General features: G+C 53.0%; 1 protein-coding gene across 1 annotated transcript in view; it reads left to right on the forward strand.

Moving 5' to 3' along the window:
• Nucleotides 1-27,205, forward strand: part of LOC119386432 (proteasome adapter and scaffold protein ECM29) — an 814,720-nt gene that overhangs the window by 154,722 nt on the left and 632,793 nt on the right. The window contains exon 10 of the mRNA XM_037653733.2: nt 21,931-22,047. Coding sequence (XP_037509661.1) covers nt 21,931-22,047 — 117 coding nt within the window. The remainder of the gene's footprint in view (nt 1-21,930; nt 22,048-27,205) is intronic.

A 27,205-nucleotide genomic window follows, 5' to 3' on the forward strand; every position in this document is an offset into this window, starting at 1 on the left:
CCTGCCCTGGCGGCTCTGCCGTGGGTGCCGCCGGTGCCCCCAGTGGTGTCGCCGCAGCCCCTAGCGCAGCCACGGTCGTGTCCTCCGTCGCCGTTGCCGTCCCTGCCGCCGTTGTCCCGACCTCCGCCGGCAGCCCCTCGGGCGGACCCGCTCTCGCCGCATGGCCAGTGGTTATTGTCAGTAGCCACTGAGCAAAGTCCGCCTCCCGGGCCCTGGCCGCCTCGCTGGGGCGTTCCTCGGAGGCATCGCCGCTCGCTGTGTGTCCCGTGCGGCACCGGTGCAGCTTGCTCTGCTCATGTGAATCGTGCACCATGACTGCGCCGCACGGACATAGCCGTGTCCCTGCGGGCACCGGGAGGCGGGCACCGGGAGGCAGGCCCCGTTCGCCGTTCGGTCCGCGTCCGCCACCGTCCTGCCTTAAAAAAGGCGGTACAGGCGGGCCGGAGGCGTCCCAACGCGGGCCCTCTCCTGCAGGCGCCAGGGCCTCGACGAGACGTACGCTACCGGGGGGTCCACTCCTTCCTGGCTCGTCCAGGTGGCCACATCCCGGTAGCGGCTCTGATGCGAGGCGCCTGGCTCTCCCGGCTGGGCTGGTGGTTGATAAGCGGGCCTGTCCTGTGCGGGGGCCGGGAGGTGAGGCGAAAGGGCAGCCGGGCAGCGGCGGGCAAGTGGCGGGGCGTGCGGGCGGCGTTGTCGCCTCCGGGGGTCCTCCGCGAAGGCGTCTGCTGCGATGCCTGGGTGCGCTGGGGCCGCGATGACGATGGAGGGTGTGGGGGGTCGCCGTGGGGAGGCAGTCTCCTCTCAGAGACGTCCCGGCGGTTATTGCTTCCATCTCGGTCCATCTGTTTGGTGAGAGTCGACACAGAGAGGGATTTTAACACTAGCAGATCATGTTGCGCGTGATTCGTTGTACCCCGCGTAGAGCATATCAAACGTGGCCTACCATGCAGAGTTGTCTCCGCCTGCTTCGCAAGAAATACCGCGGCTCGAGGCTCTACTCGGTTTCGAGCGTTCTCAGCCGCCGCCTGCGGCTCGGAGGGGGACTGATAGTCGTCCCCATGCTCCTCCCGTGACACGTAGCGTTTCAAGTCGCATACGTGCACTGGTCCGCCGCTCGGTTTGCCTTTCATGTTCGCGAGCCGATAAACAAGCGAGGAAACCTTCTCTCGCACTCGGTAAAGCCCGGACCATTTCGGTGCCAGCGAGGCTGCAAACTGTTTGCTAGCGTCGCTAAGAACATGATGGCGTCGCAGCACCAGATCACCCACTTCGTAGTGTACGTTCCGATGCGAGTGGTCGTACTGCGCCTTCTGTTGTGTCCTAGCAGTGCTGAGATTACTGTGTGCTTTACGTAAAGCTTCCGCTAGCTTCTCGCGCAGCTGCGCCGCGTATTCAGCTTGTGCTGATGACGCCACTGGCACTCCACTGCGATCCGCGAGTGCCGTCTCCATCGGATTCGGCAGTTCTCTCCCCAGGTTTAGAAAAGAAGGCGCATACCCAGCCGAGCGGTTCACAGTCGATCGCAACGCAAACCCGATCTCTGGAAGGTAGGTATCCCAGTCCTTGTGCCTTTCAGAGAACGCGACAAGCATGTGCTTGATGTTGCGATTGACTCGTTCCGTGGGGTTCGACTGAGCATGGTAGGTGGTTGTTTTCTTGGGCTTAATGCCAAGCGCGGCACATGTGTCAACAAACACCTTCGCAGTAAAATAAGACGCGTTGTCTGTTATCAACTGCTCAGGGAACCCAAACCTGGTGAAAACCTCCATCAACTTATCCAAGATCACTCGAGCCGTCAGCTTTCTAAGGGGGAAAAGTTCTACCCACTTAGTGAAGTGATCCATGATCACCAGCAAGAATTTGTTTCTGCTAGGAGTTGTGGGGTACGGTCCCATTACGTCACATACCGCGATTTGCCAGGGAGTCTGGCTGTTGATCGGCTGCATGAGGCCGGGCGGTCGTCCGCCTCGGGGCTTGACGCTTTGGCACACGTGGCATGAACGGGCGTAACGAATCACATCCCGCTTCATGCCTGGCCAGGTAGCGAGGCGACACAACTTAGCATAAGTCTTAGGGCCGCTCGCATGCCTAGCAATGCACGAGTAGTGAAAGTAGCGAAGCAGTGCTCCTGTCAACTTGCGCGGTATCACAACCTTGAATGACTCACTTGTGTCATCATCGGATGGGATGTACCTCAGCAGGACGCCATCAGAATCCAGCAGATAAGAATCCAGCGCGCTCACAGCATTACCGGCTGTTGTCGAGCGCTCCGCACGGACAGAATACCAGCTGCCCCCGTGTGCGCGGTGGCCTCGCCACCCGGCTCCCGGAGCTCGTCGAACACCTTTCGACAAAACGGATCTTTCTGCTGAGCTTCTAACAGCTCCCTTCTGCTGAAAACAATCCCCGCGCTAAAACTGCCTCTACGTGGTTCACGCTTGTGCCTTGAACTGACGTTTGTTCTACTGTTTCCGTTAGCACTACTTCGACTGTCTCGCTCTCAGTCCGTTCCGGGTCAGTCTCGTGACGGACTGGAGCACGCTATAGTGCGTCTGCCGCGGCATTGTTCTTGCCGTTGCGATATCGTACGGTGAAGTAACGCTGCAGAAGCAATGCCCAACGAGCCAGGCGGCCACTTGGTTCGTTCAAGCGCCTCAACCACGTGAGCGCCATGTGGTCCGTCTCAATAACAAACGCCACTCCGTCGATGTAATAGTCAAACTTACGGAGAGTGAAAACTGTCGCGAGACACTGTTTCTCTGTTACCGAGTAGTTCCTCTCCACCGGCGCGTCAACGAACGGCTCGCGAACGCAATCGGTCGGAGGGCACCTCCATGCTCCTGAAGGAAAATTGCTCCTAACCCCAGGTCGCTTGCGTCTGTTTGAATCACAAACTCCCTGTTCAAATCGGGTAGCTGCAGTTCAGCGGTGTTAGCCAGCAACTTAGTGAGGCGACGCAGTGCAGCCTCCTGCTCTTGACCCCAAGCCCAACGCTCGCCGTTCTGCAAGAGCTTTGTCAATTAAAGGCGCCTGCACTGCCGCGCAGTCCGGAATGAATTGGCGATAGAAGTTCGCCATCCCCAGAAAGCGCCTCAGCTCGCCGATATCCTTCGGCGACGGATAGCTGACTATCGCTTCAAGCTTACCCTTATTCGGCAAAATGCGACCCTCGTCAAGCGTGAATCCCAACAATGTTATTCGGGTCGCCGCTATATGAGCTTTGTTCGGGTTCAGAGTGATGCCTGCAGACCTCAGCCTTTCTAGAACGTCTCTCAAGTGGCGCAAGTGCTCCTCGAACGTTTTCGAGTAAACCACTATGTCATCTAGATATGCGAGGGCGTGCTGCCACTTTGCATCCCCCAAAACTTGGTCCATTCGCCTCTAATAAGTAGCGGGAGCCCCCACCAAGCCAAAAGACATTGTCCTGAGTCCTGAATTGAAAAAGTCCCCTGTGGCATGTGAAAGCTGACTTCTCACTGTCCCGCTCGTCCATTTCGACCTGAAAATATCCACGACTAGCATCGAGCGTCGTAAAGTACTTTGCCCCGCCTAGGTTGGATGGATACTAACGATGAAATGGATGGAAGAGGGTATGCGTCCTTCTTCGTAACCTCATTCAGCCTGCGGTAGTCTACACAAAGGCGATAAGTATCATCCTTTTTTGGAACTAGAACAACCGGGAAACCCCATGGGCTGTTTGACCTTTCGACCACGCCTGTGTCGATGAGTTCGTTCAAGGCGGCGTCAAGTGCTTTCCGCTTAGCCAAGCTAATCGGTCGGGGATTGCATTTCCAAGGTCGTGCGTCACTCGTGTCAATTGTGTGCTTGACCAGCGTAGTGCGGCCCGGGCTGTCAGTGAAAATCGCGTCGTACTTGTACAACTGCGACGACAGCTGCACCCTTTCCCTTTCTGGCATGCTGTGTCCTTCTGCCAAAAGCGAGTGCACTGACATTCCCTGTACCGCGGCACATTGTTCTGGCGGGGTTACTCGCTTACTCTTTTGACTCGCGCTGCTCCCTGCGATTGGCATGGCGTTGTCAATGGGGGTGCTTTCGAGAAAAGCTTTAGCGCGTCTACGTCGCGCTCTCGGTCACCCCCTCTTGCAATGTCAATGACAATACCTGTAACTTAGCAACGTTGCTTGTTGGGCGAGTTGGAACGAGTCAGTCATAACGTAGTTCAGCGCAAAAAACAGGCAACAGACGAGTAAGAGGACAAGGACACAGCGCATGACTGACAATACCTGACTTGGCGAGAAAGTCTCGACCCAGGATTAGAGGCATTGACAACCCGGGAACATGGACAAAACGTTGTCGCCTCACGCGTCTTTCCCAGCGGATCACAAGTCTAGCCGCACTGCTCGATTGCGCTGTGCCCGAAGCAAGGCGGAAGGTGGTGTTGCTTTGTCTCAAGCGGATATTGTTCTCGCAGAGATGGTGCAACACCTCGTCCCCAAATAATGAAGCGCTTGCCCCTGTATCCAAAAGTGCTACAAACTTCTTTCGAGCTATCGTTAACTCGATTAACGGTGCGGGCGAGTCTACGACATCACCTGCGCGACAGACTGTTGGTGCTAGTGATCCGAACGCATCGGTAGGACCACTGATCGCCGCGTGGTGCCCGACGTGGTTCACCGGCGGCGTCGTCCGTTTCCCGAACCGCGTGTTCGCTCCTGAACCGGCGTGCAGCCACATTCGCGAGCGATGTGCCCCGGTGCGCCGCACTGGTAGCAAGGACCGCGGAAACCACGCCGGCCCGGGCGCTCGTCGCCGCGATCTGGCGGGGCTCGCTCCGCGTTGCGCCGCTCGTCTGGGCTCGTCTCGACCACGTGCTCCTGCCGCGGAAAGTCACGTGCAGGCGCAGAACGGGCCGTACGAAGCGCGTAAGCGTAGGGGTCCAAAGCGCGGACTGACAGTTCCCAACCGTGTGGTACGTGCTCATCAGCGAACGATGCTGACGCGTTACCCCTAAATGCCTCTGAACCGACCGCGCCACCGTTCCACGCGCAGCGAGGCTCGAGTGACTGTGCTGCGGGTGGAGGCGGGCGATACGCTCACGCCGCGAGGATGTCCCCTTGTATGCGCTTCGCCTCGGCGGCGAGCTCTTCTAGGTCTGCGAACTTGTATCCCCTGAAGTGCGCCGTAAAAGTCGGGTGTGCTTGCCGTGTAACGCGCTCGACTTTCTCCGCGTTGGTGGCGAGAGGGTTAGCGAGGCGATAAAGTTCGTCCATCGCCCGTACGTACTCCAGCAAGGACCCGGCATCCTTCTCAAACGCCACTCATATTTGGCCAGAAGGAATTCGTCGCGGAAGCTCTCGCGGAACTCTTCTACCGTGCGGGCGCGATGTCCGGTCAATGGGAACCATCGGGGCGCTTGCTCTGCCAGCGACACCGGGACCACACGCGCGAGAAGTTCGCCGTCGGGAAGCCCCATTGCCTGCTGGTAGTAGAGCAGTCGGTCGAGGTACTCATTCGCGCTCCTGCAATCGTGGTAGCCACTGTAGGCAGGCATGTCTACCTTGACACGTGGTCCTGCACTTTGCAAAGGGGCCTGCGCTGTGTTTTCCAATGCGCTGGCTAGGCTCTGCATAACTGACAGCGCATTCTGCAAGAGTACCTCGCCCAAGGGCACACTATTTCCCGAAGACGCGACCACATCTGCGGCTTGTGCCGAAACAACATGTGGCGGCATCTCGCTGTTCGCGTCGCGAGGTGACGGGACGCCCGGCGTGGCGCTCTCTGTCGTAGGCGTAATCCCTCCTAACGCGGTCGCTGCAACACCTTGGTTGTCCCGCGTGAAACAACCAAAATTTACGCTGTCGGAAAGTCTAAGCAATGCCCCGCGTTAGCCATAGGATCGACATTCTGCGATGCGACATCAGACAACATGAACAAATCCTGGAATTCAGACATGCCCGTTGTCCTACGTTGACGGAGCGTCGGTAGTCGCTCGCATCCACAAAACTAGCCGCGTTGCCAAATTCGTTAACGTTGGGCGCCAGATGAAGGGGTCCGCTCTATGCACGGCTGGTGCAGAAGCCTAGCTCCAGTCCCAGCCGCAAATAGTCGTACCGTGCACGTGTCAACGTCCCCTTCCCGTAGCGCAAGTCATCGCAGCTACGACGGGTTCGGGCGAATGAGGCAACAGGCTAGAACAACAAACAACACTTTATTGCTACTCTAGCAATCCCAGCGTTCGATTTTGTAATCTTGGGGCAGCTTCGGGTTGTCTCGGGCTTCCCACACACGTGACCAAGACGCTATTTCCTGTCCCGACTGGAACTAGCTGGCTGACCCTCTGGCTGTCACTGGCTGCCAGAGAACTGCCAGAAGTCCGAAAATCGAAGAGCCCCACGACTAAATTGTCCTGGAAGGTTCTGGCGACCCTCGGGCTCCCCGCGGCTCGCCAGAATCGTCCAACCCGAGAAAAACGAACGCCAACTGGAAGTGCACCGCGGGGGGGTCGGAGCAACCCGAGAAAAACGAGCGCGCTCTGGCTGGCTCTGGCAGCCCGCGGGTAGCCAGAAGTGGAAAATCGAAGAGCCCCAATAACGCGTAAATGTCGCGTAGAGGGATAATCCGCTCTAGTAGAAAGCAAAGGTAACGCTTACACCTTCGGGCGATCCGGCTCGCGGGTCTTGGGGCGGTGAGGTGGTACCTGGCAGGTCAGCAGAGCAAGAGACCGTCTCTCTCTCTGGTCGGCTGTTTAGTCCACCTCCCGTCTCCCTCCCCATTGCGAGGGTTGTTTCCCTCGCGGGGGCAAATTTCCTTTCCCGCGAGCAGGGACGCGAGGAGCGGCGGGAAAGAAGGGGCTGCCCGAAAAGGAGCGACGGTGCTCCTCTCCTAGTAGCCCCTTGACTCCCGCCGTCAGTTTGCGATCGCGCCAGCGTGAAGGAAAGGAAATGGGCGCGCGTTCTCTCCCACAACCCTGAAATGGGGACTTGTCAGCTGTAGGGAGGAGCTGCCCTTGAGAAGTTCCTACAGTTCAGCGTCCATAGTCTGAGCCTCGGCGAGGACATCCGCTGTTATCTGCGCTGAGCTGATGGCTGCTACACGAGAAAGCGCGTCGGCGACCACGTTGTCTTTCCCGCTGACATGTTGGATGTCAGTGGTGAACTGCAATGAACGAGAGTTGGTTCTGCTGTACATGCCGGAGTTTGTTGCTACATTGAGAGAAGGCATAGGTAAGAGGCTTGTGGTCGGTATTGCCACGCCCACTTCTTGTTTTATTTTGTTTTTTGGGTTTGACCAGCAAGGACGGTTATCAATGCTCGAGGCTGTCCGCGAAGCAGCGTTCGAGAAGCTTCTCGATTGTAGTAGATCGCTTTGTTAAGATTTCGAGCCGCACGCGAATGTTCCAGCTTTATCGAGGGATAACGCCGCCACCAGCGATATCGCTGGAAAGTTCGATAGCACCTGTATAAAAGCCGACGCACTTGACCGCTCATCAGTTGAACGACAGTCGACGCTTTGTTCGACGCTATCAGTGTATTGCTTTGACTTTCAGTTTCCCGGCCACAAGTTCGGCCAAATAAACAGTTTGATCTCAGACGTGCTGACTGCTGTCTTCGTCGACGTCACGACCACGTGACATCTGGTGGAGGTGCTGCTTCATGATCCGGACGCCACCGCGGAGCGCTGACCCAAGCCCAAGCCGCGACGAAGACGACTCTAAGGACAACCCGGATCCTGGAACCAGCCGCCGGCAGAAGGGACTACAACCAGAGTACGGGCTCGTTCCCGAAAACGCCAGGCAGCCGAAGATCGCCACATCGACCGCCGAGACGATGACAGACCCTGCCACCTACAACGGTAGTGATGCAACAGCCAAGGGAGCCACCAACTTTCCGTGGATCATCGTTTGAAGACCCGGAGGGCTGGCTGGAGACGTACGAGCGAGTCGCCGCCTTCAACCACTGGGACACTGAAGAGAAGCTGCGCCACGTCTACTTCTACTTAGAAGGCGCCGCGAAGACGTGGTTCGAAAACCATGAATCGAGCCTTCAATACTGGGACCTCTTTCGGACGACGTTCCTCAATACCTTCGCGAGCATCGTCCGCAAGGAAAAGGCCGCTGCTTTGCTGGAGACAAGAGCACAGCTACCGAACGAGACGGTCACTATCTACACGGAAGAGATGACGCGACTTTTCCGCCTGGCCGATGCTGCTATGCCTGAGGAAAAAAAGGTCCGCTTCCTTATGCGGGGAGTGAAACAAGACCTCTTTGCAGGATTGGTGCGGAACCCACCGAAAACTGTCACCAAATTCCTAAAGGAGGCTACAACAATTGAAAAATCCTTCGAGATTAGGACGAAGCAGTACAACCGCTCAACCTTGTCGACGGGCTACACCGAAGCGCACTTGCTGGGCACCGACGACCTACGGGAAACCATCAGAGCGATAGTGCGGGAGGAGCTGCGCAAGCTGTTGCCTTCAGCGCAGCCTCAAGTGGATTCGATCGCCGACATGGTCCGCGAGGAAATCCAGCAGTCGCTGGGCACCCCCTATGCAGCGCAGCCGCAGCTGCAAGCAATGAACTATGCTGCTGCAGCCCGATGCAACGCACCCCCTCCTCGCCCGCGTCAGGACGCTGCGCCGCCGCAGCAGTTCCGCTGCCAGGCACTGCCGCCACCACCAACGACGCCATACTGCCCGCCGACAGGACAAGGATGCGCCCCCCGAAAGACCGACGTTTGGCGTGCCCCTGACAACCGCCCGCTCCGCTACCACTGAGGGGAGGCCGGCCACACGTACCACCTATGGGGTACATTTTAGCGCAAACTGTGAAAGAAAGCATGGGAAAAGAGTAGAGGAAAGCCGAAAGGTTTCCCGTGCTTTCTTTCACAGTTTGCGCTAAAATGTACCCCATAGATTTCAACCAACTCACCCAGCAACAAGTCTTACACACGTACGACCGTTGCCAATACCGACAGATGGGGCTATGCGGATTCGCCATCAACGCGCCGCGCCCGCAGCCAGGCGAATGGCCTCGCGACATTGACGACTACCTCACCGCAGCACAGTGGCAAGAACGACGACCTTCCCGATCGCCGTCGCCCGGCCGCTACATGTCACCGCGCCGCGGGCAGTACACTGGCCCAAACCGGGGCCGGTCGCCTAGCCCGTATCCGGGAAACTAAGGGCAGCAACTGATGGAGGTGCGGTTGCTGTACGACGAAATGCCGAAGATCCTCCGCGGCGGCCGCTGCCGACAACGCGACGAGACCTTCAGAACACGACGCAAACCGGACGGAGCCCTCACGATGAAATTTTGCGGCCCGAAGAAAACCTGACGACGCAACGTCGAAACAGCGGGACCAATTGACGAAGCCGTGATCCGACGCCACGACCTAACCGCAACGCAAGACGACGGACTAGCGACCTCGATGTTCTTATTGACGGCCACAGCGTCACAGCTCTTGTCGACACCGGAGCCGACTATTCCGTCGTCAGTGGACCATTCGCCACCAAGCTGAAGAAAGTAAAGACCGCTTGGAGTGGACCCGAAATCCGGACAGCTGGAGGCCACCTGATAATGCCGATTGGTGTCTGCACGGCGAGAGTCACCATCAATAACCGGACTTATCCTGCGAGCTTTGTAATCGTACAAAACTGCTCCAGGGATGTGATACTAGGAATGGACTTTCAAAGTGACCACGGCGCCGTTATCGACCTGAGGTCTGAGTCGATAACACTAACCTCAGACAAAGCGCTCCCACCCCACGCGACGCCAGGGAACCATGCACTGAAGGTGATAGAAGAGCAGGTGACCGTTCCTCCACGCTCCAGCGTCATTATTTCCGTCGGCGCCGAAAAACCTGCGAACCTTGAAGGCGTAATCGACTGCGATCAGCAACTACTCTTGAACCGTCAAATTTGCGTCGCAAGAGGTATCGCCGAGCTGCATGACGGTAAAGCAAAGGTACTGCTGACAAACTTCAGCCACGAATATAGGCACCTCAACATGGGTGTGACGGTTGCCTACATCGACGAATGTGTAGCCGCCAGCGATGCTTTCGCCCTCTTCGATGCTGCCGAACCTGCTTCGACGAATAGAGGTCCCGAACCGGATTTTGACGTCAACCCGAGCCTTCCAAAGGTCAAGCAAGACCAGCTCAAAACCCTGCTCCTGCAATACAAGGACTGTTTCTCGTCGTCATTGCGGGTCCGACAAACGCCCCTTGCTAAGCACCGCATTATAACAGAAGAAAATTCTCGACCACTCCGACAGAGCCCCTACAGAGTTTCGACGCGAGAACGTGAGGCCATAAAAAAACAAGTCGACGAAATGCTTCGCGACGACATCATCCAGCCTTCAAAGAGTCCGTGGGCTTCACCCGTGGTGTTAGTGAAGAAGAAGGACGGGACACTGCACTTCTGCGTTGATTATCGGCGCCTGAATAAAATCACGAAGAAGGACGCATACCCCCTCCAACGGATAGACGACACCCTGGATCGACTTCACAACGCGACGTACTTTTCGTCGATGGACCTCAAGACCGGCTATTGGCAGATCGAAGTAGACGAAAGAGACCGAGAAAAGACCGCTTTTATAACGCCCGACGCCTTCTTTGAGTTCAAGGTCATGCCTTTGGGTCTTTGCTCGGCACCTGCGACGTTCCAGCGCGTCATGGACACCGTACTGGCTGGATTGAAGTGGTAGACGTGCCTTGTGTATTTGGGCGACGTCGTCGTGTTTTCCTCGACCTTCGACGAGCATCTCCGGCGGCTTGAGGCAGTACTTCAAGCAATCAAGACCTCTGGACTGACCCTGAAGCCAGAAAAGTGCCGGTTCGCATACGACGAGCTCCTGTTTCTGGGTCATGTGATCAGCAAGTCTGGAGTGCGCCCAGACCCGCGGAAAACAGCTGCCATCGCCGACTTCGCGCCACCCACCGACAAGAAGGCCGTGCACCGATTTCTCGGCTTATGTGCCTATTACAGACGCTTTGTCAAAAACTTTTCACGGATCGCCGAACCACTGACGCTTCATACGAAGGCTAACGTGGAATTCAGGTGGGAAGCGGTGCAAGTGCAAGCATTTCAAGAACTTAAACGACGCCTGCAGAGGCCACCCATACTTGAGCATTTCGACGATTGCGCCGATACAGAAATACACACCGACGCAAGCAGCGTAGGACTCGGTGCCGTCCTTGTGCAAAAGACTGACGGGCTTGAAAGTGTTATCAGTTATGCTAGCCGGTCACTATCCAATGCAGAAGCCAACTATTCCACAACAGAAAAGGAATGCCTTGCCATCATCTGGGCTATGTCAAAGTTTCGCCTTTACCTCTATGGCAGGCCCTTCAAAGTTGTCAGTGACCATCACGCCTTATGTTGGCTAGCTAACTTGAAGGACCCTTCAGGTCGTCTCGCACGATGGAGTCTGAGGCTTCAAGAATTTACATTACCGTCGTGTACAAGTCCGGACGGAAACACTCTGACGCCGACTGCCTGTCCCGAGCCCCCGTCGACGCGCCGCCGCAACAGGACGACAACGACTGCTTCCTCGGAACTATAAGTGCCGACTACTTCGCCGAAAGGCAACGAGCCGACGCGGAACTGGGGGGCCTTATGGAGTACCTCGAGTGCAAGACCGCCGTTGTTCCGAAGGTATTCAAGCGAGCACTGTCATCGTTTTTCTTACGGAACGGCGTTCTCATGAAGAAGAACTTTTCGGCACTTCGAACCGACTACCTTCTTGTCGTGCCCTCATCATTGCGACCAGAGTTCCTCCAGGCCCTACACGACGACCCGACGGCTGGGCACCTCGGTGTTTCCCGCACGCTCGCCAGAATACAGGAAAAATACTACTGGCCACGCCTTGCTGCCGACGTCGCCCACTACGTTAAAACTTGCCGAGATTGCCAGCGATGGAAGACACTGCCGACGAGGCCCGCGTGACTTCTGCAGCCATTCGAACCACCTCACCGGCCGTTCCAGCAAATCGGGATGGACCTGCTGGGGCCGTTCCCGACGTCGACTTCCGGCAACAAGTGGATCGTCGTAGCAACTGACTACCTCACCCGCTACGCCAAGACAAAGGCCTTGCCCAAAGGCAGTGCCGCCGAGGTAGCCAAGTTCTTCGTGGAGAACATCGTCTTGCGTCATGGCGCCCCAGAGGTCCTCATCACAGACGGAGGTACCGCCTTTACTGCGGACCTAACTCAGGCGATCTTAAGATACAGCGAGACGAGGCACCGCCGCACCACCGCCTACCACCCGCAGACCAATGGCCTCACCGAGCGTCTAAATAAGACCATCGCCGACATGCTGGCCATGTATGTCGACGTTGAGCACAAGACATGGGACGCCGTCCTTCCATACGTGACCTTCACTTACAACACGGCCGTCCAAGAAACGACGCAGATGACGCCGTACAAGTTGGTCTACGGAAGGAGCCCGGCGACGACACTCGACGCGATGCTACCGAACTTCACCGACGAAGAAAACATCGACGCCGCTGCTTACTTACAACGTGCCGAGGAAGCTCGACAGCTCGCCCGCCTGCGCATCAAGACCCAGCAGCACACGGACAGCCGTCGCTACAATCTTCGACGACGCTTTGTGGAATACCAGCCCGGTGACAGTGTCTGGGTCTGGACGCCGATACGCCGACGTGGGCTTAGTGAAAAACTCCTTCGGCGATACTTCGGACCATACAAGGTTCTTCGACGTCTGGGCGCTCTTGACTACGAGGTCATCCCGGACGGCATTACGAACTTCCAACGACGCCGCGCACGACCTGAAGTCGTTCATGTCGTGCGCCTTAAGCCGTTTTTTGCACGTTAGCGAATCTGGGGACTCTACTTTTACCTTTGTTATTGTAATTTATTTATGTATGCACTTGCTTTTTTTTTCTTTCTCTCTTCTTTGACCTTTCACAAGCATCGGGACGATGCTTTTTCAGGGGGGGGGGCAATGCCACGCCCACTTGTTTTATTTTATGTTTTTTGGGTTTGACCAGCAAGGACGGTTATCAACACTCGAGGCTGTCCGCGAAGCAGTGTTCGAGAAGCTTCTCAATTGTAGTAGATCGTTTTGTTAAGATTTCGCGCCGCACGCGAATGTTCCAGCTTTATCGAGAGATAACGCCGCCACCAGCGATATCGCTGGAAAGTTCGATAGCGCCTGTATAAAAGCCGATGCACTTGGCCACTCGTCAGTTGAACGACGGTCGACGCTCTGTTCGACGCTATCAGTGTATTGCTGTAGTTTGACTTTCAGTTTCCCGGCCACAATTTGGCCAAATAAACAGTTTCATCTCGGACGTGCTGACTGCTGTCTTCGTCGACGTCACGACCACGTGACAATATAGATGGTGCAGTTCTGTGCTTCGAGAATATGGCGAAAGTGTTGCACTGCTTCGTATATCGCCAGAAGTTCTCTGTAGTATGCTTGCAAACTTGTCGGGGCGGTGGTGGTGGTTTCGTCAGTGGAACTGGTGGTTGAAGGGGTCGTTTTCCGAAATTTGAGTTAGTTGGAGAAGAATGCCAAGGGATGCCAGGTGTTGTCCACGCGTTGCATGAGGGCGGCGCCGATGGCGAAGCTAGATGTGTCCGTGAACAGTCCTAAGGGAGCGTCTGGCACGGGATGGGTGAGAAGTGTGGCGGTACAGAGGGCGGCTTTGCAATCTTCAAAAGTTTTCGCTAACGTCGGTGTCCACGTGACGGGTTTGTTTCCTCGTAGGCCAGCCAAAGCATCATGGAGGGGAGCCGAGTAGTCGGCTGCGTGTGGCAAGAAACGGCTGTAGAAGTTCAGCATGCCGAGGAAACGCCGAAGGTCTTTCGCGGTAATGAGTTGAGGGTAATTTTGCAAGTCCGAGATGCATTGGGGCAAGGGCCTAGTTCCCTCAGACGAAACTTCGTGGCCGAGGAAGCGGACGACGGAAGGCCTAGCGTGCTTTTTTGGATATTGACGAGTAGCCCATGGTCATCGAGGCGTTGGAACAGCAGACGAAGATGCCTGTGGTGCTCTTTGGCGTCGCGGGAAAATACCAGTATGTTGTCAAGGTAAACGAAGCAGATGAGGCCGCGGACAACTTCGTCGATGAAGCGCTGAAAGGTTTGTCCAGCGTTCCTCAGGCCGAAGCTCATGAGGAGAAACTCGAACAAGCCAAAGGGAGTGATGATTGTCGTTTTCGGGACGTCATCTGGATTGACGGCTATCTGTGTGTAGGCCTTCACCAAGTCTAGCATGGAGAACACGTGGCAGCCATGAATGCAATGGGCCAAGTCCTGTATGTTGTGGACGGGGTACCGGTCCGGGATAATGCGCGCCTTGAGGGCACGGTAGTCCCCACAGGGCCGCCAGCCTTCGGTCTTCTTCGGAACAAGGTGGAGTGGCGAGGCCCATGGACTGTCAGAGCGGCGGGCGATTCCTTCGTGTAGCATGGCCTCGAACTTTGCTTTGGCTATGCACATGCGGTCCAGGGCAAGGCGACGGCCGCGGCAGAACACTGGGGTGCCTGAAGTGGTCCGGATGTAGTGCACGGTGGTGTGCTGCACTTTGCGTGGCAGTCCGCTGGGGCGTGTCAATCCAGGAAATTCGGCGAGGATGGCGTGGTACGGCCAATCACTGTCAACACTGAGTACCTTGATGCTTGGCTGTTGGGCGGTTTTTCGCTGGCCTGGTGTGGAATGTCCCGTTGTCGCGTCGATGAGGAGGTCGTTGCGGCAGTCCGGAAGGAGGTTGTAGTGGGCCAGAAAGTCTGAGCCGATGATTGGCTCGGCGACGTCAGCAATGACAAATTCCAGTGAAGGTCACGGCATAAGTTTCTAAGCTGGAAGTGCAGGCGGAGCGAGCCGTACGTCTTGATTGTGGAGCGGTTTGCCGCACTGTGCTCGAAAGACGTAGGCGTATGAGGACCTTGAAGATGGGATCGCGGGTAGCAGCAAATGTCGGAACCACTATCGACAAGGAAACGCTGCTTTGGGATTTGGTCGATGATGAAGATGCGACGGCGTCCGGGTTGGCAGCTTGCGGCCGTCTCTACGAGCTGCTGTTGGCGTTTTGCGAATGCCCAGCGAAACAAGGTGGTCGACATTGCCGGGCTCTGTCCCCGAAGCATTGGTGGTAGTAACACGGGCCGTTGTTGTCGGGTTGCCGCGAAGAAGTGGTGTTAAGGTCCCGGCTTTGCGAGTGGCAGCGCTGGTGCATTGGAAGACGTTCACCCAGGCGTTGTTGAATGGAGGTGAGCTGTCGATCGATCTCGTTCATACGGCGTGCAAGCTCTGCGGTGTTCAGCGGTGCGGCGATAGCCTCGATGGTAGGTGCCAACTGCGGCAAGGAGACCTCGATGACGCGATCAGCAATCTCCGCAAGTTCGTCGAGAGGTAGCCTAACCTGAGCCTGCAGAATGGCCTGGACGTGCGGTGGGAGTCGTTGGAGCCATAGCGCTCGCAGGAAGGAATCCTGGACTTGCATGTCACCCGCGAGCGCACGCATGTGGTGCAGGACCTGCGAAGGTTTGCGCTCAGCAAGCTCTGCGGAGTGAAGTTGTTGTACCTTCTGTTCTTCCGAGAGCGACAGGTGGCGGATAAGCTCAGTCTTGAGGTGTTGATAGAGGTTGGCCGTAGGTGGGTTGGCAAGGATATCTCGGACCTCGCTGGCATAACGTCCGTCCAGGTGGGCGACGACGTAATCGTAGCGGGTCCGGTCTTGCATGATGCGCGCTAGGGAGAATTGGGCTTCGACCTGGGCGAACCAGACCTCAGGCGAGTCCTCCCAAAATGGTGAGAACATGACAGCGACACACCAGGTGTCATTTGAGGCAGCTTGCGGGATGCCTTCTGTGGGAGCTCTGACATCCTCAGCGGAGCCGGCAGGCACGGTCTCGGTTGTGGAGGCATTGGGAGAATGCTGCTGTTGCTGGGCCTGCAGCTCCTGCTGAAGTTGCTGCACTTGCTGGTGCAGAGCGGTGAGGGCTTCTGGGTCGGCCATGGCGTTGCGGTTTGTTCAGTTTCCGGGTCATCAGATGTGGGATGCCGTGTCGATGGAAGGATGCATCCCAACATAAAACATAACGACTGTTTATTAGCGTAGTAGCAGCGGCGGGGCGAGCATACCAACGCTGTGCTCAGTCGGGTAGCGAAGGAATGATCACTTCCGAGCTTGGCAGCTTGGTTTTATAGCCACCATCGGTGACGCAAGCCTCCGGTGACGCTGCGGTGGCGCTGTTCATTATCGCAGGCATGGTGTAGCATGCAGCCATGTCACACTGGGCTAGCTAGTGACAAGGTGGAGGCTGTGCCGGTTTGTGTGCAGTGTGTCGCCACATACTCTGAGAATGCGGTTGAACTGCTCAATCTGACCATTGCATTGCGGGTAGTACAATGTTGTAACACAGTGCAGAATTCCCCGGTCTCGTAAAAACTGCTGAAAACATGTCGACATAAACTGACGCTCATTGTGAGTCACAATACTTTTCGGGTATCCTTGTCTCGAAAAAATTTCCAAGAGTGCTTGCACTGCTGCCTGTGCAGTTAGTGTGGACACAAACGCCACCTCGGGCCACTTGCTGTGGTAGTCAATAATAGTGATTGCAAACCTGCACTCTGGAGGGGCTCGCTCCATCGGCCCAACGATGTCTATTACAAGCTTTTCCCATGGCTTCTCGGGCCACTGTACTGGCTGCAAATGCTATCTGCAAAGCATCAGATAAAGAGTTTTTGCACATTTATCTGATGCTTTGCAGATAGCACAATTGCTAGCCAGAGTTTCATCATCACTGTCCATTCTGGGCCACCAGTACCGTTCCCTCAACCATTGTTTAGTCCTTAGAATGCCTGGATGCCATTCATGTGCCATCATGACCAGCCTGGAAGTGAGTGCTGCTGGGGGAACGACCCGTTCAGCACAAAACAGTAGTCGGTCTGTAAACGACAGTTCTTCTTGTATCCGAAAAAACAACCTTAGTTTTCCAGCTAAACAGCGCTTTTCCGGCCATCTGGACGTAACATATCACGCCACCTCATTGAACACCGAATCTTCAGCTGTTGCTGCTTGCAACTCGCTCTTTGTGATCATGCTGGAAACCACAGCAACTACTTCCTCCACAGGGTCGTCCTCTGCAGAGGTCAAAGGTAACCTAGAAAGCGCATCCGCAACGACATTAGTGTTCCCCTATGTGTACAGCACTTTTCATCGCGTTTAAAAAAAAAAAGATTCGACCTATATTCTGGTTTTTGCGGTACTTCTCTGTCGACTACCTGCTGTAGCACAGCTCCAAGTCCATATGCCGAGGCGTCAGTGGTCACTTGTACTGGCAAAGACTCGTTGAACCTAGCCACCACCCCACATGACGACAGCATTTTCTTGACCCTGCCTCTCTTCGGTGCTCTGGTCCCACACGAACGTCTGCCCTTTATGAAGAAGCCGGCTCCACCACCTCTGCATAATTGGGGTGAAAACAAGCAAGAGTACATCGGCAGGCATTTGTGCTTTAATCACAGCATTCACCTTTGACTTAAGTGGGGCAAAACTCCCATGATGACCCAGAAAGGAGAGCTCCTTGGTAGCGAATAAGCACTTCTGATTTGGCTGCAGCCCCACCTCAGCAATCTGATGCAATACCTTGCGAAGGTTAGGTTGTGCTCATTCTTAGTCTTTCCAAAGACTATGATGTCGTCGATATAAAACACGCCCTTGCAGCTCTTCAAGATTTCTTGCATCATTCGCTGGAACGCGGCTGGTGCCGATGCAAGGCCACACACTCTGCGGAACCTAAATAAGCCTTCGTGCGTAATAAACGTCGTTATTTCACGACTCTCTTCAGCTAATTCCACTTGATGGTAGGCTGCAGCAAGATCCAGTTTCGAGAACCATGCTGCTCTGCTCAGTGCATGCAACAGTTCCTCCGTGTGCGGCAAAGGGAATCCATCAATGACTACTGCTCGCACAAATCGAGGCACAGGCGAAAACTAGTTCAATCCTTCTTCTGCACATGACACCAAATTTCTATATAAGTTAAAATAAGCACGCAACCGTAGTTGTACGATACAGATCTGCAAGATTCACGAACCTGTGTGGCCACAGCACGGCCTCTTGCGAGTGGTCAGTGCTGTGACAGCTTCTTTTAAACACAGCACTTGCCTCTTGGCCCTTGCGCACAAGGACACAGGTGAGGCGAGAGTGCTGGAGCGATTCTCTTACATTTTTTGACAAAATCACCTCACGCACAGACCATACCCATTGACCACCCCATGTATCATGTCCATAATTTTAAAAGTATATACATTACGCAAATGTTTTTAGGTCTCTCTACAGCCGCACATATTATTCATTCTATTCTATTAGTCATTGCTAACCACGCATTCATAGTCATGACCATTGTAAAGAAAAAATCACTTGGAAGACGAGGCACAATTTTCCCTGACTGACGGATTTACTCTCAGAGAAAATAGTTTTTTAATTAAACCTTCACAGCACAATGTATGCCGAGCTAACTAGAGACATTTTCTTTTTCTCTTTTTTTCTCTGCTTTTTTCCTTTCACCATGTGGCTGGTGCAGCATAGCCTTAGTTGCTTTCGCGCCACTAAACCCAACATGACTAGCTTCTTCTGCACAACCACCATAGGAGACACCCATTGCGCAGCACTAACCCTTTCTGTAATGCCTGCATCCAATAATCTGGTCAATTCAGCCGCTAGTTTCTCTCGCAGCGTTAGGGGTAAGCGTGGAACCTTCGCTGCTACTGGTTTTACATCTGCGCGCAGTTTCCCAGAATGTACAAAGTTTTTCACTAGTCCCATCTTATCAGCGAAAAGAAAGGGAAAACTCGCACAATTCAGGAGGAAGCCGTGACTTGTAGGCACTCCAGTGTGGAACCGATGATGTGCAACTGTAGCTGGTGTCCTGTATCTAGTCCCAGTAATGCCATGCCTTGGGGAACAACGTAAAAGCGGAGGCAAGGTAAGTTGTTCCCGCGTACCACTCTGGCTGTGAACCATCCCAAGACTGGAATTTTCTTCTGTGAAAAATCCTGCAGTGTCGCTGTAGCTGCAGTGAAAGGAAACCTGTTGGCGAACTTGGCTCGATAAACGTGGTCTGGCAAAATAGACACCGACGACCCAGTATCCACCAGCAACTAAGTGGCTTGTTCTCAATAACGACGTCAACTGCCAAAGTCCTTCGTTCCACTTGTCTGACTGCCAGCACAGTGAGCACGCCTTCTTCGCTAGCTCCGTTGTTCCGGACCGTCCGTACGTCCCGCTCCGCCGACATGCCACAGACCGCTTGAAAATGTCTCATCCTGTGGTATTTGGAGCGATGTTTCCCCCGTGTTTTACATTCCCTTGAATTAGCTAGGTGGCTTGTAGAGCCGCACCGGTAACACCTGCGCACTGACATCATCGTCGAGTCCATCATTGTCATGTCCGTTTGTGGCGACCCTTGGTCATAGACCGCAGCGTCCTCCGCTGCCTGCTCATAAGTGTGCGGCATTTCTACAGCCTCTGCCAGCGTAAGTTGGGACCTTTTCAGGAGTAATTTCTGTCGCAACTCAGTGCTCCATATTGTATCAACAACCCTGTCTCGCAGAGCCGCCTCCAAGAAATCCCCGAAGTCACACATCTTCGCTAACTGTCGGAGGGCACTGACGTACTCTCGTATCAGCTCATCCGGCAGTTGCCTACATAATGTGAATCGACGTCGCTCGACCAGTACGTTGACAGTGCTTGAGAACTGACGCTCCAAGAGGCCCAACACCTCGGAAAAACTATCCTTTCCACTTGCCTCCGTCTTGTCTTCTCCTGCTAGCTTGCTTGCCTCCGGCCCGGCTTTTGTCGTGTCTGGCGTCCGTGCCGGCTCTGGGCCCAGTGTGCGAAAAACACAGTGTCCCTCGACCCCAAGACATTGCAACAGAATGGCCTTTTTCCGTAGTGGCGGTTGCGCGTCCATCCCCGTCACTTCAAGGAAATTTGTGAAATCTTCGTGCCACTACTCTCATGGAATTGTCGCATCTCCAGGAGTCTCCAGAAAAGGCGGTAATGGCGGTAGTCCATACACTGCCATCTCGTAGGTGACGCCCCTTGGAACGGCAGGAAGCCAGGTACGCGAAAACAGTTCGTCGCTAGCTCGCTAGCTTCGCCGACTGCGCCAGACTGTGGTATCGCGAAGTGCCAAATGAGAAGTCAAGACGATACATTGACATGGAATCACCGCCTTCATGTTGATGGCAATCGCTTATATACCAATGATATCATTGACAGCACCCCTTATACACAACAATCACCTTCCTTTGTTTGCACCACTCACGGACACGGGTTTCGGGCACGCAGAATAGACACAATGTAACTGTCCTCAACATGCAAAAAGAACTTTCCTTTAATATGAGCTGTCATATTGAACCATTTCTGCTTCGCTGGGAACAAATTTGATGCAGACAGACAGTAGTCGGGTGCGAAATGAGCCTGTGCAGATGCGCTTCAAGATGCGTTCGACGCCGCTACATCTGCCACTGGCGGTCAGCTGTTGCTAGTGCCATGAATGTGGTTTCGGTTTCGTGCTCGATCGACTCGTTTTGCAAAATGTCCATTCCGAATTATTTGTTGGCACTGCGAAATCAGCCTGCGATATAAAATTCATTATTATCACCCGAAAAATGATGAAATATCAAATTATCCAGCCACTCGCGTCAATACACGTAAGCTAGCAGCACAGTTTCATTTTCACGCGGCGGACTGTGCGCTACCGGCAGGTCTGCGGTTTGCCGTGCAAAAGGAATTCTTTTCTGTTTGGCCATATTTCACAATACATTTTAATGCAAAAGTGTTACTTGGCCAGGTTTGTAAAAGTGTGCATTCGTCCGGCTGCAAAAGCTGTGTGCGTAAAACACGTGACCTCTTCCATGGGAACTGGCGCCAGCACCAACAACTGCCACAGAAACCACTCGCATCCACATAATAGAAGAGGGAAATTTGCGCATCAGATGAGGAACACCGGACTTGAAGGGAGCACGCCCTTGTCTGCCACATCATTTGCACCTCCACAGAAGTTCAAGGACATAGCGCCTTTTCCTTTCCCCTGTAAAGTGTTGTGGGCACCACTTTGGTTGTACCAAATAATGTAAGCAAAGACAGTTTGGCCCCTGCATTGCCTCATTCTTTATAAGACAACTTGGGAACACAACTTAGCAGCACCCTTCCAGTGCTTCCAACAGAAACGCTTTCACGTTTTTATCTCATAAGAGTATGTTCAGGGATCCTCTGTAATTTTTTTTTCTGTAATATCATTTTGAATTATTTGAAAAATATTCTATTTGATTCGCACTCAAATTTTAGTACTCAAATTCGCCTCACACCCAAAATTTTGCTATTCACGCAGCTTTACTAAGAACCTTTCCTTTACTACGCCTCATTTGAAGCCATCCCTGAGAGACATGTGTACCAAAGCGAACGAGGCGAGTATCCTCGGCATGAAACCAGCACCGAGTGCGTACGTCACTGAAGGTGCCACTCTTATTCCCTGAATGGTGCATGGACCCATCCCTCCCACCGCACAAGAATGCTGCTGTCTAGCAGCTGTGGAGGCTCACGTGCTGTGCGTGTTTTTCCGCTAGTGTGTTTACACCTTACAGGAAGGCTGCTCTTGTCTACAGGTGAGAGCCCTATATGTGTCTTGGGCAAACATAAGAATCAAATCATGAAGATAACTAAAAACTAAATTTTCGCAAAATACTCGTTTCAGCATCCAAAAGTATTTAATTGAAAACGCTTGCAGAGTACCCACCTTGCATAAATTCATTTTGTCAGCGCACACTGCACAAAAATAGCTCAAGATGACACGATAATGCCGTAGTTTTCAAAACCATTTCACATCCCCAAAGGAGATGTTCACCAACACTAGTGAAGGCCAATTCCCACAGGATCTTGAGATTTATTTTTGTGGCAGTGTGTGCAGTTGTATCAATTGATGCCCTTGTGGTGCAGGAAATGCGCCTGCGAGTGCTGGCCTGTTCTGCCATTGGCCACCTGAGCCGCAAGCTGCCCCGCTTGGTGGCCACCAACCTGAGCCTGGTTCAAATGCTGTTTGATGGGCTGGCCAAGGTTTGTCACCCTCTACTTGCCTTACCACACCAGTAGAATAAGGACAGAAAGTGCTGTCCTGCAACTCACTTTGTTGTTTATGAAAAGGAAATGGCATTTTTCTACCATTCCATGTGGCCACTACAGTACAGACCATTTGGAATGTAAGCGCTTATAGTGCAGGACCAGCTATAATGCACCCTCCCATAGAACTCCGTGTATAGGTATACTGCTTATTGTGCTGTCCTTTGAGATCCAGTTGTAATGCCAGAGAATCCTGCCGTCAAGTGAGGGAGCAAGTGTGCTACGAAATGGAGGAGGGAGAGCAACCAGGACAAACCAAAAGAAGAGCAGACAAACGAGGATCCGAGGGAGCAAGAAAGAAGGGCTGGCTTTTGAGGTGACAAAGGGAGGCCGAGGGGACCGAGAAGCCTTTGCGTCAGCTGGGCTCTGACTGCTTGTCGGGTGTGCGCACTCCACATGGAATGCATGCCCGTGCCTTTGTCAAGTGTAGTTGTTTGTCTGCCCAGCTTGCTGTAATGAAAACAAATAGTTGCGTTGTCGTAGAATATCGCGTGTGCAACTCCACAGTCTAGGCAGCGTTATGCAAGATTATAGGCTTTTATGGCTTTGTGACCCAACCTTTGCCTTAGCTGCCAGTACGCGGGCTTTTAAGTATGGCCGGCTTTTGTGAGATACTTGCCGTGACTGATCTCTGCGCTGCAAACAGTTTCCCATACACTGCCCTTGCTTCATTGTGTGAGTGGGATCTTTTCGATGGCCGATCTCAAAGTTTAGGTAAGCTTCCCATGACAGCATGCGAACGTGCATGCAAGGTTTAATGAGCACCAGCTGCCTCGTCGGTAGCGGCTGTCGGCGATCAAAGTGGTTACCGAGTCGACTCTTTGCAGTGGCTGCATTTTTATAAAGGCAGAATCATGTTGACTATGAAAACAAGAGTATTTGCAACACTCGTATGGTGGTTCGCAGTCACTACGTTCTCGACACTGCACATACATGCCCGAGAACTTCAACATGCCACACTCCATGTGGAATTTAAGTCGCCGTTTTACATTTCTATTGCATAGCTGAATTCTACGCAAAGAAGTCTGCATAATTGAGATGGTCTGAAAAGTTAGTTGGCAACTTTCTTTTGAGGTTTTGTTTTTCCTGTATTCATTCAGTTAACAACACGGGTTCTCGGACTTAAACTTTCGAAATTTGGAAACCTAAAGGGAGGCAAACACTCCGGTTGCGTGTATCGATTCTCGGACATGCGCGGCTGCTTGCTCAACAGCTTCACATTCGCAGACCCTTTGAAACAGGTTGTTTTGGTTATAGTACGGTACTGCTTCTGGTGCAGATATTCACGACTCCAGTGGCTTATCGTCAAAAGTGGTCTCCACCGTAATTCAATAAATCCATGCAATATATTCAGGATCGACTATATATATTTATATATATAATATATACTGTAGCGAAGGCCCCTACCAGGTCGTTGAGCGCACATCCCCAGTCAACTACCTGATCGAACCCATCGAACCATCTTTGGACATGCGTCGTCGAGTGCGCGACATTGTCAACGTGGAGCGCCTCAAGGCCTACTATGACCCGCTCATAGTGACAAGCTGTTAGGTTGCCGGGCGGCTCTCTTTTCATACCCGAGGTAATTGTAGCCAAGCCTTGGAACTGAGTAATGGGTTGCCTCCAGCACCCTCTAGTGGGTCGTCCTCTTTGGCTTCTCCTGAAAGAACGCTGCTCGTGCTGAGTGCCTTCAAATAAACACCTTAACAATATATATATCCGTATGTATGTATATAGTGTGTGTCTATGTGTATGTACACACGCACACACACAGACTACATACCTACATACAGACTGTAGAGGTGCTATCACCCCCTGTAAAGTTGTTTGCGCCACATGGCGCACGCACGTCCCGCCGATAAACTGCAGTCAGGTTTAATAGCAGCCGAGCGAGCAGTGGCACTGTGCTCGCACGGGTTAGGGTTAGCGCACGGAGAGGTTAGGCTGGCGTGCAGGAAACAGCAGGGAGTCCTCTTTGGGGTTTGGCAGCGTGCGTGGATGGACGTCTCCCGCGGTGGGTCCACGGGGACGATACTGGGGCTCGGTTCCCAGGGGCCCCTCATGGTGAGTCGAACGTCGGCGACACCGCATTTGCGATGCATTGTATGTCTTATGTTGTCTTGTGTGTGTGTTATGTTTTCTATGTATTGTATTGGCCTTGTATAAGGTTACTTAGCGTGTTACTAGTTGTGTATTAGATTCGGCAGGAGAGCTCCTCGTATGTAAAAGAAGTGTTTCATAAATGTGTACATGGTTGTTACCCAATGGCTTCTACTGTCTCCGTGTGTTCTGAGAGCGGCGTCCTCTCAGACCCCACAATACATACATTACACACATAGGAAAACTTTGTTAATTCGAAGGCCTTGTAACCGAGAAAAATATCCCAATTAAGCGGGATTCCCAATTATCTGAAACAGGGCAAAAGCAAAGAAATAAGCCAGATACACGAGTGTGGGATAACGAGTGGAGTGGTGACTGTAATTAGAAGACAACGACGAAGATGGCATGCTGCACCTGCAGCACGTGACTCAACAGAGACACTCAACCAATAAGTGCTGCCCACGGGCAAAATAGAAATAGAGTCCAAAGAAGAGTGGCGGAGCACGACAGATGTGGCCGGGAGAGTAGCGGCCAGCCGTGTACCTGGCTGAAGCTCACTGCATGCTCCAACCTGGCACCACGTCAAGCTTCTTCCTGGTGCCTGGCGTTTGAGTATCATCGCGAGGATTCAAGCCCACCAGCATCTCCACGACAGAGACCGGGCTTTGGCTGGCAAACGCCAAAAGGGTGTCCGTCATCTAACGCCGCGTCTGCTGTCGTCGCTTCTGCTATGCCATTACATCAACTGCCATCGCCACCAGCACTTGTGAGCCTGTCCCCTACAGCGTCCGTGTTTTTTTCACCCAACGGTGAAACTCTTTACTTGAAAACTTGTTGTTTTGTGTTATGCATGTTTTCTTTCCTTTTGTATGCTCCAAGCTTCATTCTTGCCCGTTGTCTGTCCTTGTGCTTTGTAAATACAGTGTGTTCGTCTTGTTTGTAAACAAATGGCCTTGTTTCTACTGATGACGCTTACATCATCACTTCCTTACACAAATCCAAAGCGCCTTAGCTTCATTGCAGAGTGTCACACCGTGATTGCGGTAACTCTGCCTACTTGAAAAAGAATTCCTCAATCGAAGACTGACGCTTTTGGTAGTTTCGTGCACTAAAAGTCATGTTTTCCAGCCTGTCAACCAGGTGCAGCATCTCAACCTTGCTGCCGTTGTATTCAACGAAGCTGCGCACAGCACTCTGGGTACCGTTCAAGGGAGCGGTGTCCCCTTTAGGGACACTGCTGTATGCATTAGCAGAATGCTTGTTCTTGACAATGGTGCACAGCGACAAAGGCACATGGTGCTTTTCGGCAAGAGCTGTTTTCAATGAGGTCGACTTGCTGGCCTCTTCAGTTACAAACGCTTGTACTTTGGCTAGAGCACTGCACGGGCCGTGATTTTCGGCCCGGGCCCGGCCCGGGCCCAGAACTCGTTCAAGTTTACCTGCCCGAACCCGGCCCGGTGATTCAATACGCGACCTGAGCCCGGCCCGAACCTGAGAAAAAATTTCGCCTACCCGGCCCGGCTCGACGGTAGATCAGGCCCGACAGAGGCCCAAGCCAATAATATAGGTGGTGTTGCCAGAACATTGAATTTACAGCAAAGTGTTTTAAGTAGCAAATATCTACGCTTTGTTGGCGAATATTTAGCTAACATTTCTATTTTAACCTACGGTAACTACGTGTAAAAAGGGGCTCACGGAGGAAAGAGTTGAGTGGACATACTGGGTACAATGAACGTCTGTTCGGCAATGGTATACTATAACTTTTTTTCTTTTTTCTTTTTGCTAATGCAGTGGGGATCATGAAGAGTGTTTTGTAGCGGATATTGCAGCAAGGAAAGATATTGCAGCAAGGAAATGCAGTAAAAACAGAGGAGACAGAGAACACAACGCACTCATTGCGCTCTTTACTGAAACTTAAAACACGTTCTAACGACAAAGCCAATCATATGCCCTTCTGGATATGTAACACGTTTTCAGCATGATAGTACCTTGGCACAGCAAGATGGAGGAAGAAAGCCAAGTTTATTACCTTGCTCTATGTACACTAACCTAGATAAAAATTATAACAAACCGTGTGCACCACGTGTACTTTTAGAAATACGTATAGGCAGCCGGAAGGACGAAAAAAGTATTTGTGGTAGCATTCTTTTCATATATCATATATATTTCATATGTCACCACGGCTAGTATATACAGTCCATAAGTCTTTTGTGGCATATTTTATAGTTTATCTGTTCACGTGTTATTGTGCAAAAATTCAAATTATCTAGAGATTCCGGCTTTAAGCACACCATGCGCCGTTGTATTACGTATCCTGCCACGCTAAAGTTTCTCGCACTGCATGCGCTAGCCGCAAGGGTGCACATCTGCCTTGCGAAATGTGGAGGCGTCGGCAGTCGTTGTTCTTAACTTCCATCAATGGAGCAAATTCAGGAGGTCTTTGTGGACCTCTGCAGAATGAACGTAGCTGTGCAGCTGATCCCTTCATTTCTATCGTTCCCGAACGTCGTGACACTCTTCAGTATCACCTATAAAACTCCTCTTTGAGGGCTTCTGCTTGCAGTTTTCAACAGTGTATGTTATGCACGGCTTGCACCACGCTCTCTTTTTTTTCCGTATCATAATGCTCTATGCCTTCCTAACGATGTTGTACTGGTAGCGGGTGACCACTGCACTACACGGGTAGGGCTGGGAGGAGGTGTACGAAGCGATGTCAATCTATTTTTGGTGTTCGTTACAGTTTGGTAATAAAGGCGCTAATAAGCTTCTCGACGCTTACTCATTGGATGCCTATGGCTCGAGGTAAAGGGACATCCCCCGGCACGGAATTCGTAATTGTCTTTTTTCAAGTCTGATATTTCGTCAAGCGCATATATTTTGCCTCACGCCTTATGCTGTTTGAAGCTATGCTATTCCTGCACATTCCAACGGTGTTGTGGCAGTGTAATGTAGCTCTCACACTATACCTAACCGTGAAACAAAACTCTATTTCAAA

Source organism: Rhipicephalus sanguineus, chromosome 3, assembly GCF_013339695.2.
Source record: "Rhipicephalus sanguineus isolate Rsan-2018 chromosome 3, BIME_Rsan_1.4, whole genome shotgun sequence".
NCBI lineage: Eukaryota > Metazoa > Arthropoda > Arachnida > Ixodida > Ixodidae > Rhipicephalus > Rhipicephalus sanguineus.